The sequence below is a fragment of the Cryptomeria japonica genome, chromosome 9 (genome assembly GCF_030272615.1).
Source record: "Cryptomeria japonica chromosome 9, Sugi_1.0, whole genome shotgun sequence".
NCBI lineage: Eukaryota > Viridiplantae > Streptophyta > Pinopsida > Cupressales > Cupressaceae > Cryptomeria > Cryptomeria japonica.
In genome coordinates, this window is record NC_081413.1 from 364806515 (window position 1) to 364823858 (window position 17344).

The window sequence follows — 17344 nt, forward strand, 5'->3', positions numbered from 1 at the left end:
GGAGACCTGGCAATTAGTTTTTCGGACATGGTGCTTAAAGGAAAGGGACCCATGATTAAGCCAAACGTGGAGCAGATGCAGGATGACATCCTTTTCGACTTGACCAACCTTGCTCAAGAACTTATAGAAGATGAAGATGAATTTTCAGCCGTCCTTTGGGTGCTCATCAAAGAGGAGGCAACGGCTGAGAGGATTGACAATCAGATTGCAAGTCGAAACCCGACTCCTAATGAAGAATTGTAAAGCTAGTAGCTGTTTATAATGCAAGGATTAGTGCTTTTAATAGGGTTTTCTGATAATTTCGTTTTCCTTAAATATGTTAAAAGGCAGTCATTTTCAAAGACGGTTACTGTGAAATGAACCATTTCTTGGAAACGGAAAAAGGGGATTTTTAGTATAAATAGATGATAGTATAAATAAAAAAGAGGAGGGGGGAAAAACATAGTATAGCTTTATCTTCTGCACAGTTTTATGGTATATGATATTGAATCTATGAACTCATATTTTGATATGGAAGGAATTATGAACATGTTTTTGAATCTTTGAATTTTGGAACTTTTTCTTTAAATTGTAACGAACTGTGTTTCTTTGCAATTGCATTCAGTGTCATCCTGCTATAACGGACTGTGTATGCATTTAATTCTGAAACTTTGAATTTAGATTAAATCATCTGTTAAAGGGTTATGTTGCTCTTTCTTTCCCTGGATATCATTTGTGAGTGTGGAATAAGTAAACTTTGTGTCATTTATCTACATTCACTTCATTATAAAATCAATCTTCTGCATCTACTTTCATGGTTATGGGTAGGTGTTGGTTTGCCTTTTTTGCTTTCTGGTGAAAGCATACCCTTAGTTTCTATTCATTGTATATCATCCGAAGGTAGTTGTGCCTTGTAAAACAAGCAGAGAGCACTTGTAAATACCATTGCAAGAGACTCAACTGTTGGTCAGATTGTCATTGACATGGGCAAAAGAGTATAAAACTGAAGTGACAAATCTGTTAACCAACACATACACAGGCTAGAAGCGCTTTCCCCTAGCTTGATCTGGGATGTTGAAAACTTTACACATCCTGACGATGTCGATCAATAGCCTAGAACACATCTTCTTCCTTATCTCTAAATCATCTTGGGCATTCATCCAATAATCTTCTAATTGCAGCTTATGCATGTGCCTTCTCCAATTAGCTCTTCTCATGTTGCCATAAGGATCAAAGTTTTATTATTATATATTATATAATAATATACATGTTTTTTTAAATTCGATTTTTTACCTATATTATAATATTACAATAGTATATTGATTTTAATATATTAATATTAATATAGTATTGTAATATTATAATATACAATATATTATAATATAATATTAATATACTATTATATAGTAATATTATAAAATAATTGTATATTATAATATTACTATATAATAGTATATTAATATTAATATATTATTATATATTATATAATAATATACATGTTTTTTTAATCCGATTTTTTGCCCTTTTTTTCAAAAAATCTCATACTTTTATTTGCCGATTTTTTCCCCAAACGATTTTTGCTTCTGTAATTTTTAACAAAAATTAATAGTTAAAAATATATATTAAATATAATTAAAAAATAACAATAAATAATATTTAAACATTCCAATATCTAAATCTAAATATACAATTAAAATAAAAATATCAAATATAATTAAAATATATATATAACTCTTAACTATTAATCATTGCTAGTGTGTGTGTGTATACCAGCTGTATCCAACTTAGAGAGTCTTGAAAAGTAACCATATCGTATCGGCCCGTATGGTCCATGCAACTTTGCAATTCCTGTGTTGAAGTCTATTTTTTGTTTGCTTGCAATATCTCTATGCTATGGAAATGTCTGCAAATATTAAAAAAAAGTAGTTTTTGATTGTTTTTCTTTAATTTTTTACAGCTTTTTGTAAATCCGATTTTTTCCCGATTTTTTCACAATTTTTTCAAAAAATCTTAATACTTTTGATTTGCCGATTAATTCCCCAAACAATTAAATGCTTCATTGGTTAGATCTACCATTTTTGTAGTATATAGAGGGATTGAGAGTTTGTGAGGCATTTGTTATATGGGCATGATGTTTTTTATAGGAATTGATTGCAATTGTTTCAGCTTTAGATCCAATTGATATAACCTTGCATGGACTAAGTAATATCCCCTTTAATTTTTCCCAACTTTTTCCACAATTACATTCAACACAACACTTGTTATGGTTAGGAAATAAAAACCAAATGCTAGTGAAAGTAACCCTCCACTTTCTGATCACCAAGAGCCCAAGCTGGGAAGGTGAGAGCATACGATAGTAGGGGATCATTAGATGCAACTTCTAAAAATGTTTAATACAATAATGGGCGGTAAGCCAATCCCTTCCACTTTTCAGTGAGATGGAAATAAGAAACTTGGCGGTAAACCAGCCAAGGAAACAAGAACACAATCTAGCACCAATCACTCTACCGCAATATTTCAACGGGAGGACTTATCACTAAACAAACTCCACTCAACCACTTATGCAGCGGGAGGACAATTACAAATAGAAAATCACTCAACCGTTTATGCAGCGGGAGGACTAAACTACAAACTGAACTACAAACACTGAAGGCGGCCAAGCCATCCTCTTCCACTTGTGCAGTGGAAATTACAAAGAGAGATGCAAATAGCGATAGCTAATGGTACTACCATTTAGCTTTACAATAAATCATTACAAAAGATGACTGAGAATATGAATATATAAGCCAATACATATACTGAACTGAGACAAAAGCACAAGAACATGGAAGAACTTAACAAGAGAGGAAAAACCACTATACCAAGCTGCTGTTACAGAAAACAGCCTGCTGTAACTCCACCAACAGCCACCATGAACTTCAGCAAACACAAGGAAGACACTCCAACAAAGCTCTAGCAACACCGGAAACTCACACAAGCCAAAAAGAACCAAAGAACGCTGAACACACCACCAAAACACCCACGCAGAACACTCCAAAACACGACCAGCAACACACCAAGGAAAGTACAGCCAGCAAGGAAGGTACGGCCAGCAAGATGGTACGACATCCTTGGAAAAAACACACTCCACCAAAAAGCACGCCCTTCAAAGGAGGAGGGCGCCCAACAATCAGCTTTCCAACAAGACGATACACACAAAAAACTAACCAAGCATTTTGAAGATCCAATCACAGCTAGGAGTGATGTCTCACACTCGAAGTCTACCAAAAACCCTAGGAGGTATTCACCCTCGAAGATTGTCTGGAGTCAATCCGACAACATAACGGTGTAAATTCAAATTCAAATGGTGCCAAATTTCCCTTATTTCACTTTCATTTCATTTCATGACACCCTCCCCCTTAAATCGAACTTTTGGAGATAATTTAAGGTGCATAAAATAATAATAATACATTTGAATTTTGACGCCCCATCTCCATGTCTCCTAGCCACACTTTTCGAAGGTCACGAAGTTATAAAATAATATCATTATAAAACATAAAATACACTAGTCCTTGGCACCACTTGACTTAGGAAATAATAAAAAATAATACTTCTCCCTTCCTAAGTCATCCAACCAAATATTAAAACCTCATGCTAAGGTATTAATATATTTAAAATACCTTCTCCTCAAATACTGATTATTGCCAAATTGAGTCGGGGACTGAAATGCTCGAAATCACCAAAACTAAACTGAGTTGGAGCTCTGAACTGAACTGCTAAAAATAGTCATCTAAGTGAACACAGGATCCTGTTCATAATAATACTGCTGGAAATCGCCACTGAGTTGAGCTGCAGAACCCTTGCCAGAAATAGCAAGTGTTTCCAAAGTGATTTTTACCATAATCTGAACAGCTGCCAAATTTACTAAAAAATAGTAAGTCCCGAAAAGGTCCTAAGATTAGTTTGCATGTTATACCAACGCGGAGCTCTCAGAAAACCCAGAAAAACCCAAAGAACTCAACTGCTTCTGCCTCCACTTACTAAAAATAATAAGTCGATCAAACCCCATAACTTGCTATGCATGTACTATTGGAAACTAATAACACTGAGAGGGGGGGGTGAATCAGTGTTATACCGGAATAAAAGATTTTAGCTTTAACAAAACATACATACACCAACCGGTATACCAGTATAGAAAGAATTGAAAGAAGTAATGCAACCAATAAGCCAAACATATAAATGAGAATCATAACACACAGATTTATACGTGGAAAACCTCAATGAGGAAAAACCACGGTGGGATTTGTGACCCACAATATCAATTCACTGGCCATATGAAGAGATATTACAATATATGTTGGGCCTGCACTTGCAAGAAGGCTTATAGCCTAGACCACACTGCTCATCACAAAAGGAGTCTCACTGACTACATAATAATCCAGACTACAATCCGGAGAATAGTGAACTGCTTAGTATAGCATCTCCTATGCCAGAATACAATTCTGGTTTAAGCTTTGTCTGTTCCGATTAAAACCTCAATACCGGAATAACCCTTACAATGAATTCCTCACATACATAGTTTCTCTGATATATTTCGCATTACATTACATCCATAACCTTATACATCCATTCATTTTTCTATCTATGTATATCCTATATATACCCTATACAAATTTATGCCTTATGTCGGCTTACAAGGATATATATAATTACATAATATATGTCGGCTTTATAACATAAATGAATAAGCATTAAACAAGTTGCCGATGCCGGATCCAAGATGTGTCGACCTTCAATACCGATATCCTTTATCATACCATGTCGGCCTGTATTGCCGATGACCAAAGAAATCTTCTATCCTATCGGTGCCGATGTAGAGTCTGTGAAGTGCCTGCCGGTATACCATATGAAGCCTGAATCCAAAAACATGTTGCCATCAATGACAACATAATGAAACTTAACCAGTAGAGTGTCAATTGCCAACAATCTCCCCCTTTGGCATTGATGGCAACACTCATGTGAAAAATGGTCGTGGTTTCAACTGCTGGTTTCATCCTACTCTGCTCCCCCTGAGCTGAATATGCAAAATGGTCCAATACTCCAAAATTCCAAGAACTCTGTAACTCCCTCTAATGTATGCAACCCTTCGTTCTTTTTCACTAGGCAACCTTTCATTCTTTTTCACATGTATACTACTCCCCCTTTGACATCAATGCCCAAAAATTGTAAAAAAAAAATGTCAAAGAATGATAACTGTACACTGAATATCTTCCCAAAAAAAAAGAATGTCTTATCGGCGCTTGACCAGTTTCAATATTTTCGGGTAAGCTTTCTCTAATAACTCCACATAAGTATCCCAGCTGGTTTTGAGTATGCCAAAGATAGATACAAGTCCACTCAGTAAATATGCAAGTGATTCTTTCTCATTAACTTCTGCTGGCGTGGGCTTACCACGTATATCCATGCATTTCCTCTTATGAACACCAAGTGAATCCAATCTTGGACTCACCAAACCTCTAAGACTTTTGGCTCTCCGAATGATCTTATCTCTTTCTTTTTCAAGAGCAAAAATTTGATTCTCCAAAGTTAAAATTTGTCCATCTATAGATGTGGTCAGTGAAATTAGTCCATCAAAAGAGTTAGCAATATTAGCAATTTTGTCCTGACCTCTTTTATCTTTTCATCCACTTTTGTTGTAAGAATCTCTATATTGCAACATACCCTATATATATTAGTACTTCGTTTCAAAGTATTTTCTATCAAAATTAATTTCGCCTCAATCTTTTTCTTCTCTCTATCGATGATCTGATCAAAAGCGGCTTTCTTAGCCAAAGTGAATTTTTCAGGTGCTAGATGGTTAGAGATCTGTTGTAATGATTGAAAATCTTTAAAGATGTGTTGTGTTATTATCTTAAGCTTGTCAAAAGTGCTCGCTTCATTCTCAATCTTACATTCCGGGACCAATCTATGCAAAATAGTTATGGATTGAACTATAATCCCTTTGTCTGTGGTTCCTTCCTTCATCAATTTCTGAGCAGCCATCATCATCAGTTTTGTGGGACTCATCTCTGTGATGTTTTTCTTTTCCACTAGAGAAGTCTCAATTGTCAATAATGATGTGTCAGCAATTGGTTCCCTACCGGATTCCCCTATTTTCTCTGGTAATTTATCCTTTATTACCTCCTCACTTGCATCGGTGGCTTCACCACTTGGTGCAGTCTGTGCAACTGTCAGTTCCTCTCTAGGAACAGTATCCTCAACCTGTACATTAGTAACCGGAGGACAAGTGTCCTCAGTGTTAATATCCTGTACAATGTTCTGTGCATTAACCGGTGTCTTTGTATTTGTCTATGCATTTGGCTCAATTTCCACTATCTTGATATTCTTCAAAACTGAGGGTGGTGTCCCCATAATTCCTTTACCTTTCCCTTCAACCGGTGTATCTACAGTATCAGTCTTTATCTCCAGTGAAGTGAAGAATCCTCTATGCTCTTCCAAAAATTTTATCCAATCCTTTTGTGTTTCCTTTATTATCTCATTCATCATTCCTAACATCAGGCTAGTTATTCTATGTTTGCTATTAAATACTTTCCTATTTGCAGCCTCAATTGTCTTCTCCATCTCATTTGGAGTTAAAGTAACACATATAGCTAAAAGTTCTTGTATCTTAATGTGTTTGTCTTCTTGCATTGCAGATAACCTTCTAGCATCTAATATGTTGTATAGCTCTGTCAGAATTTGATTTTCTATTTCAATTAATGCTTTCTTATAGATGTCTAAATATAGAAGAATTGCTTCCTCTACCTTTCTATGTTCATCAACTATAAATGTATCATAATAAGACTTAACATTATTCAGCATCCCATCCTTAGTTATTTCATCTACAATTTCAGCACAAGTCTTAGGCGGAATAATTGTTACATTACCAGTCTCTAGTGCCAATTCAGTGTCACTCTCCTTCCTCCTTCTGGCAGTACCAGATGCAGCTGATGGTGTAGCCTTGGGTGCCTGCTTCTGTGTTGGTACTCTGATGGTGACTTTCCTAATCGGTTGTCTCTTTGGTTCCACTTTAGATTCTTCCGGTTTCTTCCTTACAACCCTTTTGAAAGCTAACGGTGTCTCATCATCAGTCTCATAATCTGCAGCCATAGGTTCAATGTGAACTACCGGATCCTTCCTCTTTCTCCCTTTCTCCGAGACAGCATCAATGAGTGCCTTAATGTCCTTAGAAACCTTTTGTACAAACTCGCTTGCCTTACCTTCTTGTTTTTCCCTCTTCTTCCGATTGAACTCAGTTTCAACCTCAAAAGTCTTTTGCTGTGCTATTCCACAAGGTTCTTTTGCTTCATCTATTTTTGCATCTATCAGAATTTTTGCATAAGCATCAAGGATTAATGCATCCACCTCATATCCCATTTCCTCTATCCAAATCTTCCGGGGCTTAACTGCCTCCATGAGAGTCACATCCTTCTTAACCATGAAACAAATGTCGGTAGAGTATTTCTCTACAATTTGCTGAGGTATCCTTATTCTAGACCTCATAGATTTCTGAAAAGCCTTGAAGTAACCCCATACCTTGTCATCTGTAAGACTTCCCAATGCAGCAATTGATTGCTTAAGCTGTCTTCCTACTGGGATGTCAAAAGCCCATTGCTTCCTTCCAGAACCGGGGGTATCATTTAGAAAGTATAACATTAAGCACACTAACAGATTTCCATACCGGAAGGTGCCCTTCTTCTCACCTTTAATCTTCCCTAAAGAAGTAATGCAACCAATAAGCCAAACATATAAATGAGAATCATAACACACAGATTTATACATGGAAAACCTCAATGAGGAAAAACCACAGTGGAATTTGTGACCCACAATATCAATTCACTAGCCATATGAAGAGATATTATAATATATGTTGGGCCTGCACTTGCAGGAAGGCTTACAGCCTAGAGCACACTGCTCATCACAAAAGGAGTCTCACTGACTACATAATAACCCAAACTACAATCCGGAGAATAGTGAACTGTTTAGTATAGCATCTCCTATGCCATAATACAGTTCCGGTTTAAGCTCTGTTTGTTCCGGTTTAAGCTCTGTTTGTTCCGGTTAAAACCTCAGTACCGGAATAACCCTTACAATGAATTCCTCACATACATAGTCTCTCTGATATATTTCGCATTGCATTACATCCATTCATTTTTCTATCTATGCATATCCTATATATACCCTATACAAATTTATGCCTTATGTCGGCTTACAAGGATATATATAATTACATAATACATGTCGGCTTTATAACATAAATGAATAAGCATTAAACAAGTTGCCAATGTCAGATCCAAGATGTGTCGGCCTTCAATACCGATATCCTTTATCATACCATGTCGGCCTATATTGTCAATGACCAAAGAAATCTTCTATCCTGCCGGTGTCGATGTAGAGTCTGTGAAGTGCCTGCTAGTATACCATATGAACCCTGAACCCAAAAACATGTTGCCATCAATGACAACATAATGAAATTTAACCAGTAGAGTGTCAATTGCCAACATGTACCCTCACTGCGAAGCTTTCTGAAAAGTTCAAAAATGCAGAAACGTCCTCCCGAGTCCCAAGGGTAGGAAACCCTAATTTCTGCTCCCGGCTAGCCCATAGGTCTCCGGAATAGGCTAACGGTCCCCAAAACAAACTAGAGCAGAAAACGAGACATTACAGACTAACAAGCCATTCTCTCTAACTAGAAGCTGCTCTGCTAAGTTTTGGGCTTCCAAAGGAATTTAAAAAATTGGTGACCTCTTTGTTAATTAATGGGAGATTGATATCATGGTAGGAAATATAAAAAAAAATTATAATCTAAAGCTGTAAACGGCATAATAATTTCTATCTGTATATTATTTAACACTGTGATATTCAACAAGATAAGTTAGAAAGATGGTTCGCTGCTTACCAAAATGACTAAGATCTACTGAATGTTGTCTGATTCCCAAGAGGTGATTAGTCACTAAACAATATGTGGACTTTTAATTTGTCAAATTCGAGCTAGAAGTACATCTTCAACCATAACTGGTCCCCCTGGTTACTGCTATTGAAAAAATTGTTATAGGTATTGTATTGGAAGAATTTGGTTCTACTTCTTATATTTGTCCCTTCAGCAACATTGAGGTGCCTATTTTGCATCCGTGTTTTGACAGTCAATTTGCTAAAAATATTTGGAGTATGTTTTTAGGTGATATATTTGGATGGCAAATTAACAAGGTTTTTCCTTGGCAAGAAATTCCATTTGGTTATATTACAGATTTTAGTAAAGAATTTGAAAAATGTAGCTTATCATCTAAAATTTTATGGTTTGTGTGGACAATTAAGAAAGATGAAGTGTTTCAAAACAAACGAAGATACCTTGTGGACTCTTACAGCGAGTTCACTTTCTTTTCGATTGTTTTGCAGATTACAATGGTAATGGATATTCTTAAAGACGAATTCTACAAACTCTTAGATCAAGAAATTATTATTCTTCCTTCACACAACGGATATAATTCATGCTAAGTGGTGGCCTCATTTAGAGAGAGATGGTAGAAAAACAAATCATGAGAACAATGATACACAAGGACATATCCCCGATGTTTTTCTGACCATTCCCATCCTCGTAATGTTTTGGGGGCGGATTGAAAATGTTGCAAAATTGACTGTCTGCCATCTAGAGGCATCTGGGAACAGCTGGGCACATCAATTGACATCCCCTGCCGTCCCTAGACCGCCGCCACAATTTTTTTTAAATATTCAATCAAATGTTCTGAAATGGATTTGTGATCAATTCGGGGATACCACATAGTATAGTGTAACATAATGCGATCTCTTTATTAAAGAATGAAATGCCGACTGCCTTTGTAAAAGCTATGTCTATACACCATCAACTGCCTAAACTGTTATTTTTGTCATTCTCATAATACTAATAATAATGGTTGTGAGTATGGATGCCATCATGGCAAAATTGAAACCAGAAAATTTTACAAGGTGGTAGAAAAAGGCCCATAAGTTCAACTACATTGTAAAATGTCAGTTTTTAATTTATTCTGAAACAATGAAGCATTCCATCTTATTTATTGCTTATGCATAGCCTCTAAAATACGCAACTTTCAGAGAAAGCACAAATTGATTTTTGCCACACGGGGATGATCCCATTCCACTTGAAATCCTGAAAGAAAAAACAATGGAAATGATACCGTGCTGCCCCAGCGATCCCTGGCATTGACGTTGGCGCCACGGGAGATCAAGAGATGGACAAGATGAGCATGACCTTGGCAAGCAGCGACATGCAGCGCAGTCCTGTCGTCAAAATCAGCGCTGTTGACATCGAGGGGCGGATGGTGGTGATCCAGCAGGGCTTCCACACCCTCTGCGTCGCCTCTGCAAGTGAGGAACAACATCTGCATCGTGGCGTCCAATTGCTCGGGAACGCACAAATCCACGTCCACGGTCCCATTCTTCTTGTTGGGGTCCAGCGAGGACTGCCTCCCGAAGCTCAGCTTCCATTTCCCCGAGAGCGTTGCCTGCCTGCTCCCCAGTGACCACTGCCTGCTCCCCAGCGACCACTGCCTGCTAACCTTCCTTGCCACCTCCATTCTAATTTCCAACGTGCTCTGTCTATCCCACCTTACTCATGGACGCCATCAATGTTTGACCTACCCCAATCCCCTTCCTTGTACTTCCTACTGCATTTCACGTTTTCCATTACTGGGTGGGACCTTTGATGCACTTAAAAAAGCTATCCCGTAAAGAAAGTTAGATCTTATCCTCCCAAATTTAAAAATAACTAGCGGTTGCGCGCTTTATTTGCGTGCAACGGGAAGCCGATAGGTGGTCAAGCATGCAAGAACAAGGGCATGGGGCAGCGATTTGGTAACACACAACAAAAAGCTTCTGAACTTGATGAAAACAAAATATAGAATAACAATTAGCATTAACAAAACATTTTTAAAAAACGAACATAGATATCAATTGTCAATTGCAATTATTATATATTTATTGACAAAATAACATTGATAAAAAAATGTCAAATAGTAAAAAGCATCATCCACAATTAGATGGTTTCTAAATAGGTAAGCACTATAGTTGTACAACTGAGAGTTAGATTTGTTAGTCTTTAAAATTCATATGCCGTTGAAAATGGATGAACAGTGTGATCTACAAAGAGATTTGTTAAATTGACATAATATTTGGAAAGAGTAATTAGTCGTCAAGATCTAGTAGCATATGGTTGAACATTTAAGCAAAACATATCTAGAGAGTTATATTTTGGCATATATATAAGAAATCATAAATAAATATCATATTTCTAAATTGTATTCATTAAAGGACGATTCATCTTGGAAAACCTCATTTCCAGCTGGGAAGCCATGGAATGGGCCAATTCCTCTCATCAAGAGGCTGCTATGCTTCTCCTTGACTTCGAAAAAGCCTACGACAGAATTGAGTGGGACTTCATCTTGATGATGCTAAAAGCCTTTGGATTCCCTGATATCTTTTGCAAGTATATTCAAATTCTTTTAAAAGATGCTTCTGCCATGATTGATGTCAATGGATCCCTAACCAATCCCATTCCTTTGTCTCGGTCTATTCGTCAGGGTTGCCCTCTTGCTCCTGCTCTTTTTGTCATTGCTTCCGATGCTCTTCATTATATCCTTAAAGATGACACCATCTCCCCTAAGGTGTGTGGTATTACTCTTCCTAATGACTCCGAGCTCCTCAATATTCAATTTGCCGATGACACTTCTCTCTTTCTTGAGCTCAGTTTTGACAACCTAATCTGCCTTTGTAATAAACTTGATATGTTTGGTAAGGCTTCTGGAGCTCGTATTTCCAGCTCCAAATCCATTATGCTGGGATGGAGTGATCATCCTCCGGACTGGCTTTGCCAATTCGGTTATTCCTGGGGAGGACCTAACCAAATTGTTAGGTATCTTGGTATCCCCTTTTCTGTTAAGCCTTCCCTCAAAGATATGTGGTTATGGATAAAAGACAAGATTTTCAGAAAACTTAATAAATGGAATCATAGACTCTTATCCCTTGCTGGAAGAGTCCAGGTTTGCCAAAAGATTCTCTCCTCCTATAGTATATATTACTCTTCTGTCTGGATGTTTAGTAACTATCAGATCTTGGAAATTCAAAAAGCCATCAGGCACTTTCTTTGGTCAGATGGCAACGGTTCTAGGAAAGCCCATTCTGTTAAATGGGACTGGTGCCATCTAGAGAAAAGTCTCGGAGGGCTTGGTCTTAAAGATCTCAAACTTCAAGGAATGGCTCTTGCTTCTAAATGGATCCTTCAATCCCTTGTTGGTGACCAGCCCTGGAAAGTTCTTGTCAGAAATAACATTCAGAATGGAGTGCCTAAAACTGCTAAATCTTGGAAACATCTCCCCTTCAGTGATTTGGTTTTTGGCAATTTCCCCATATCTGTGAAGGGAACTTGGGTTTTCCGTTCCTTATGGAAAGCATGGGAGAACATTCGACACTATATTGATAACTCAACCTTTGATTATCATTATACTCTTCAAGGTGAGCGATCAATATGGTGGAATCTTCTCCATCAAGGTAAACCCCTTGCTTTGACTAAAGGCTGTTCGGCTAAATTTTGGGCCAACAAGGGTGTTAAGTATATCATGGATATCCTTGATCACAATCAGCTCATCAGTTGGGAAGACCTTGCTAATCAATTTGATATCCTTTATTCTCATAAGCGAACGTATAACCTCATCAAAATGGCTTGTTCTCACCTTAATCTCCCCCGTAATACTGATGTGGATTCTCACCGATTTCTCTCTTTTAGGCGGCAGGATGGTACTCACCTCTCTTCTATCAAAGCTAAAGATATATACCGATTTCTTAACCATGATACCTCTGTTTCTCAACATCTTAATGTCATTTGGTACTCTTCCTTTTCCTCCTCTGATTGGCATAAAATGTTTGATAAGCTCTGGAAAGCTCCTATTCCTCCTAAAATTCAATGCTTTAAATGGCTGCTCCTGCTGGACAGGCTGCCCATTAGAAACCAGCATGCCACCCTTGATATTTGTTCTATCTGTAGAGTTCCTGAAACTATGAGACATATATTTTTCGATTGTTCCTTTGCCCGTGAAGGTTGGCTCATGTTTGGTATTTGCATCACTCGCTATGTTTATACTTTGGATATTATTACTGGTTTTATTGATGGCCTTAGAAAAGATACTAACTTATTTTGGCAGGTTCTCTCATCTTTCATCCTTTGGCATATATGGAAATTTAGAAATGATTCTAAGTTCCAAGGTTTTACCAGATCTCTTACTGGATTTCATAGAAATCTCATTTATTTTAAAATTGCCTCACAGGTCTGCTGCGTGCTCAACCTGGAAAAAAGGAAGTTGCTCAGATTTTTGCGTGATGGTCGGGCTACAATGTTTATATATGAGATGCAGAATGGTTATGAGTTAGCTAGTGTGCTGGACAACCAGATGGCGTTTGATGAAGCCCTTGCCAAGCTCATGCAGGAGATCCAAAACAGCAAAAACCCCTCTGTTGATAACCTTCAGGTCTTTCATCAACTGCTGGAACAGAAAAAGGCTATCTGGATGGAGGGACCCATTGGTTGGACATCCTGGGTCAACAAATTTGAAGATGTTTACCCGTAGGACTAATCCTTTTTTGGTTGCTCTTCTGGTTCTCTTGTACTCTATTGCTTCTCGGCTGTATATGTATCTCAGATAGTTCTTCTCTTTGGTGGTTCTCTTTCATTGCTGCTCTCCTTCTAGCTGGTTGAGGCTCTGCCTCCCTCCTTTTTGATGTACTCTTTTGAACTCTCGATTTATAATATAAAAAAAAAATTATATTTTTTCTATACTTTATACTATAATTAACTTTGTACACTTATATTTCAAAATTCAAAAGTGCATAAAGTTTATTATAATATAACATTTATATACTTTAAACTTTATTCACTTCTGAATTATAATAAACTTTGTTTCACCTTGAAATGAAAGCTTATTGATTTATTAAATTTATTCACTTTTAAATTATAATAAACTTTATTCACTTATAAGTGAAAATTTATAAGTGTATAAAATTTATTTATCTACTTTTGAATAAACTTTATAAGTGAAAATTTATTCACTTTTTGAATTATAAGTAATAGTTTTTCACTTTGGAATTATAATATTAAGTATATAAAAGCTATATTATAATAAACTTTATACAGTTTTGAATTATAAGTGTATAAATTAAAAGTTCATAAAGTTTTATTATTTATATCTATATTATTTATAAAGTTTATAAACATACCTAATAATAAATTTTATAAAGTTTTATAGCTTTATATATTAAATATGAAACTTTAAATTACAATATTTAAATTATATTATGATGTTAAACTTTAAAGTATATTAAAGTTTAATATAGTATATTAAATTTTACATTTTAAATTAACATCATGTTTAATATTTTATATTTAATTCTATTTTTTAAATTAAAATTAAATATATATTTAATATTAAAATAAATGACAATAAAATGACAACCAAAATGTTAATAATTTAAATTTAAAAATAATATTCAATATTTCAACATGAATATTAAATATAAAAATATATTGAAAAATAAAAAAATATAATATAAATATTGTACATTTATATAAAAATATATTAAAAATTAAAAAATTAAAAATAAAATTATTAAACTAATTTTTTAAAAATTTATTAAGTAAAATATAAATAAAATATATAAAATTTTAGATATATTAAAAAAATAAAAAATTATAATATAAATAGAATACATTAAATAATAAAAATAAGTATAAATAAAATACAGTTTAAAAATATATATTTTAAAAATAATATAGAAAACATATATTAAAATTTTTTAAAAATACAATTAAAAATTTATTAAATGTGGCGAGTGAGAGAGAGAGAGAGGTGGGGTGTGGGTCCAAACTGGGCTGCATAAGCCCACTGACAAGAAGGATTTGATGGGTTTCCGCCGTATGCCAATGCAACGCAAGTTGCCCACCAAAGAAAACGGTGGCCTGAAAATATGACCGGCGGGAATTTACCGGGATACTGACACTTTCCCGGCAAGCAAACCCCCATACAAAAAGCCTATCGGCTTAAAAATAATATACGGAATTTACTTTAGAGCAGTACAACGTGTGCCTGGTGTGGTATTACTTTACTGTCTATCCAAACAAGAATGCACCTTTATCAAATTTGTTAATTGATTAAAAATTAGTATATGTTATATTTTTATAATCTTTAATTAATAAATAAATATGATGGAATGTACATTTCTTTTTATGTTTTGAGTGATTTTATATAAGTGTGTTTCCTTTGCCGTATAATTGTTGTAGATATTAAATTTATTCAAATACTTCTGTTTATTAGACATTTATTAATTAACAAATATATTAAATTAATTTATTTTATAAAGGTTAATGATTTGATATTTCATAATATGAGACAAAAAGAAAAAGGGGCTATGGGTGTAAATAATAGGTACTTTGGTGAATTTTAAAAACTGGTTATTAATTATTTTAGAATATTATTTTTTGTTTTCAAAATTTATTATAAAATTGATTGTTGAATAATTTTTTATATTAGAGAGTAATAGGTATTGTCATCAATATCTTGAAAGATAGAAGAAGGTTTTTTCTGTGGCTTGCCAAGAATCTTTTTTTTTGTGACTTGTCAAGAATCTCAAATGTTTCTATTATAATTTTCTAAAACTATGTTTCTATTAATGTTTTGATAAATATTTGCACTGTACATCTGGTTGTTGACTAAAATGTTATGATATGCAACTATTACTAGGTGTTTTCTAAAATTGTAACTTAGTTTTCAACAAAAGGAAGAGAAGATGAATTAATTGTCATAGATAGCAAATTGAGGGATCCATAGAAAATAGTGAAAGGAATAAGCACTCGTAATCAAGAGAAGTGTGGGTTTGTAGCAATGTGTAATTATAGTTGATCTTGTCCCGATAAAGGGAGATCAACTAGCTATATTAGACTTCTATTTCCAACAAATGACTACTAAAACAAGTAGTCTTATATTACAATTAATGTCAACTTTTTTCTATTGCATGATTTCACAACCTCTCCATGCATGCTTCCATGATCATGTTTATGTGCATTTTTCAATTATAAATGTGTAGTTTATTATGAAATTTTTTTATATATAAATAATTCATAAATAAATTGAGAGTGACTTAAAATACAATAATCACAAAATTCAAGTGATGAAGGTCCAAAATAATTTCATTAATATTCATAAAAAACAATTGGCTTATATTAACTATTTGGTCTAATTGACTTTAACTTACTACTAGAAAAGTCATTGCAAATAATAACCAACCATTAAAATATTAAATTTAGGGTACATAATTCTTCAATTGTAAAGTTAATATCATCAATACTACCCTCTTGTTCTTTTTATTTGGTAAATTAAGATCTAGTATGCAAGTTTCTTATGATGGTATTGCTTATGTGTCGCTTCCTCTAGCTATTCACAAATACAATTGCTTTAATAGTTGTGGTTATTTCTCATTACCATTGGTGTAGCATGGGTGTTATATCTCTCTTCATGGGAAGACATCCATCTCCAAATAGGATATTGTCATACATTCACCTTTAACAACAAATCTAGATCCACATCTACAATAAATCTTGTACTTAACTGAAATGTTTTGACTTATCTTCTACTATAGAATCACTTCCTTAGACTAAGTGGATGGTTCAAAAATAGGCTAAGTGAACATATATAATTAATAATCTTTAATAACGAACACCCATACATATATATAATTACTTTAGTAATAATTCATTTCTCTAAAAAAAATTCCATTATATAACAGCCAGCCACTCTTTTTATAATAAACCTTCTAAACTTATTATAACCTCTCTCTTAATCAATATATTATCTTAAAAGTATTTCCAGTAAAGTACTCTATCCTTTGACCTTTATCTAAAAAATCAACTAACAATGCAGTCAAAGTTATTCTCTTCGGCGTGTAAATAACTATTTAACATCTTAAAGTATGAAAGAGGTAATTGGTAGACAGGAAAGATTATTCTGTTTGCAAGTTGAAACAGACGTATCACGGGGTAAGTAATTTATTGTGCAGGAAATGTGAATGCTACATCAATTTTTGAGATAAAATGTCTATCTATTAAGTATTAAATATTCAAGAGCAACAAGTCGGTGACGGGAAAAGCAACGGGGGCAATCTCTGTAGAAAGAAAATGATACGCAAATTTTTTTCCAAGAGAAAGGAATCTTACTTTTGAATTGTCCACTAGGGTTTACTACGCACAGGAAGTCAATTTTACTGTGGCCAGAAAATATGACCGGCGGGAATTTACCGGGATACTGACACTTTC

General features: G+C 34.7%; 2 protein-coding genes across 3 annotated transcripts in view; one reads left to right on the top strand and one right to left on the bottom strand.

Moving 5' to 3' along the window:
- LOC131076828 (integrin-linked protein kinase 1) overlaps positions 1-10707 on the bottom strand; it is a 201358-nt gene extending 190651 nt beyond the window's left edge. For both annotated transcript variants that reach the window (XM_058014157.2, XM_058014158.2), the window contains exon 1: positions 10170-10707. In XM_058014157.2, coding sequence (XP_057870140.2) covers positions 10170-10568 — 399 coding nt within the window. In that variant the 5' untranslated portion in view covers positions 10569-10707. The remainder of the gene's footprint in view (positions 1-10169) is intronic.
- Positions 10708-11342: 635 nt separating this feature from the next.
- Positions 11343-13610, top strand: LOC131858398 (uncharacterized). Its single transcript, XM_059211630.1, has one exon. It carries the CDS (start codon positions 11343-11345, stop codon positions 13608-13610), a length of 2268 nt encoding a protein of 755 aa, XP_059067613.1.
- Positions 13611-17344: the final 3734 nt, after the last annotated feature.

What these genes read in the sequence shown, in the direction of transcription:
- LOC131858398 (XM_059211630.1), top strand. Translation starts at nt 11,343, where the DNA reads ATGGAATGGGCCAATTCCTCTCATCAAGAGGCTGCTATGCTTCTCCTT.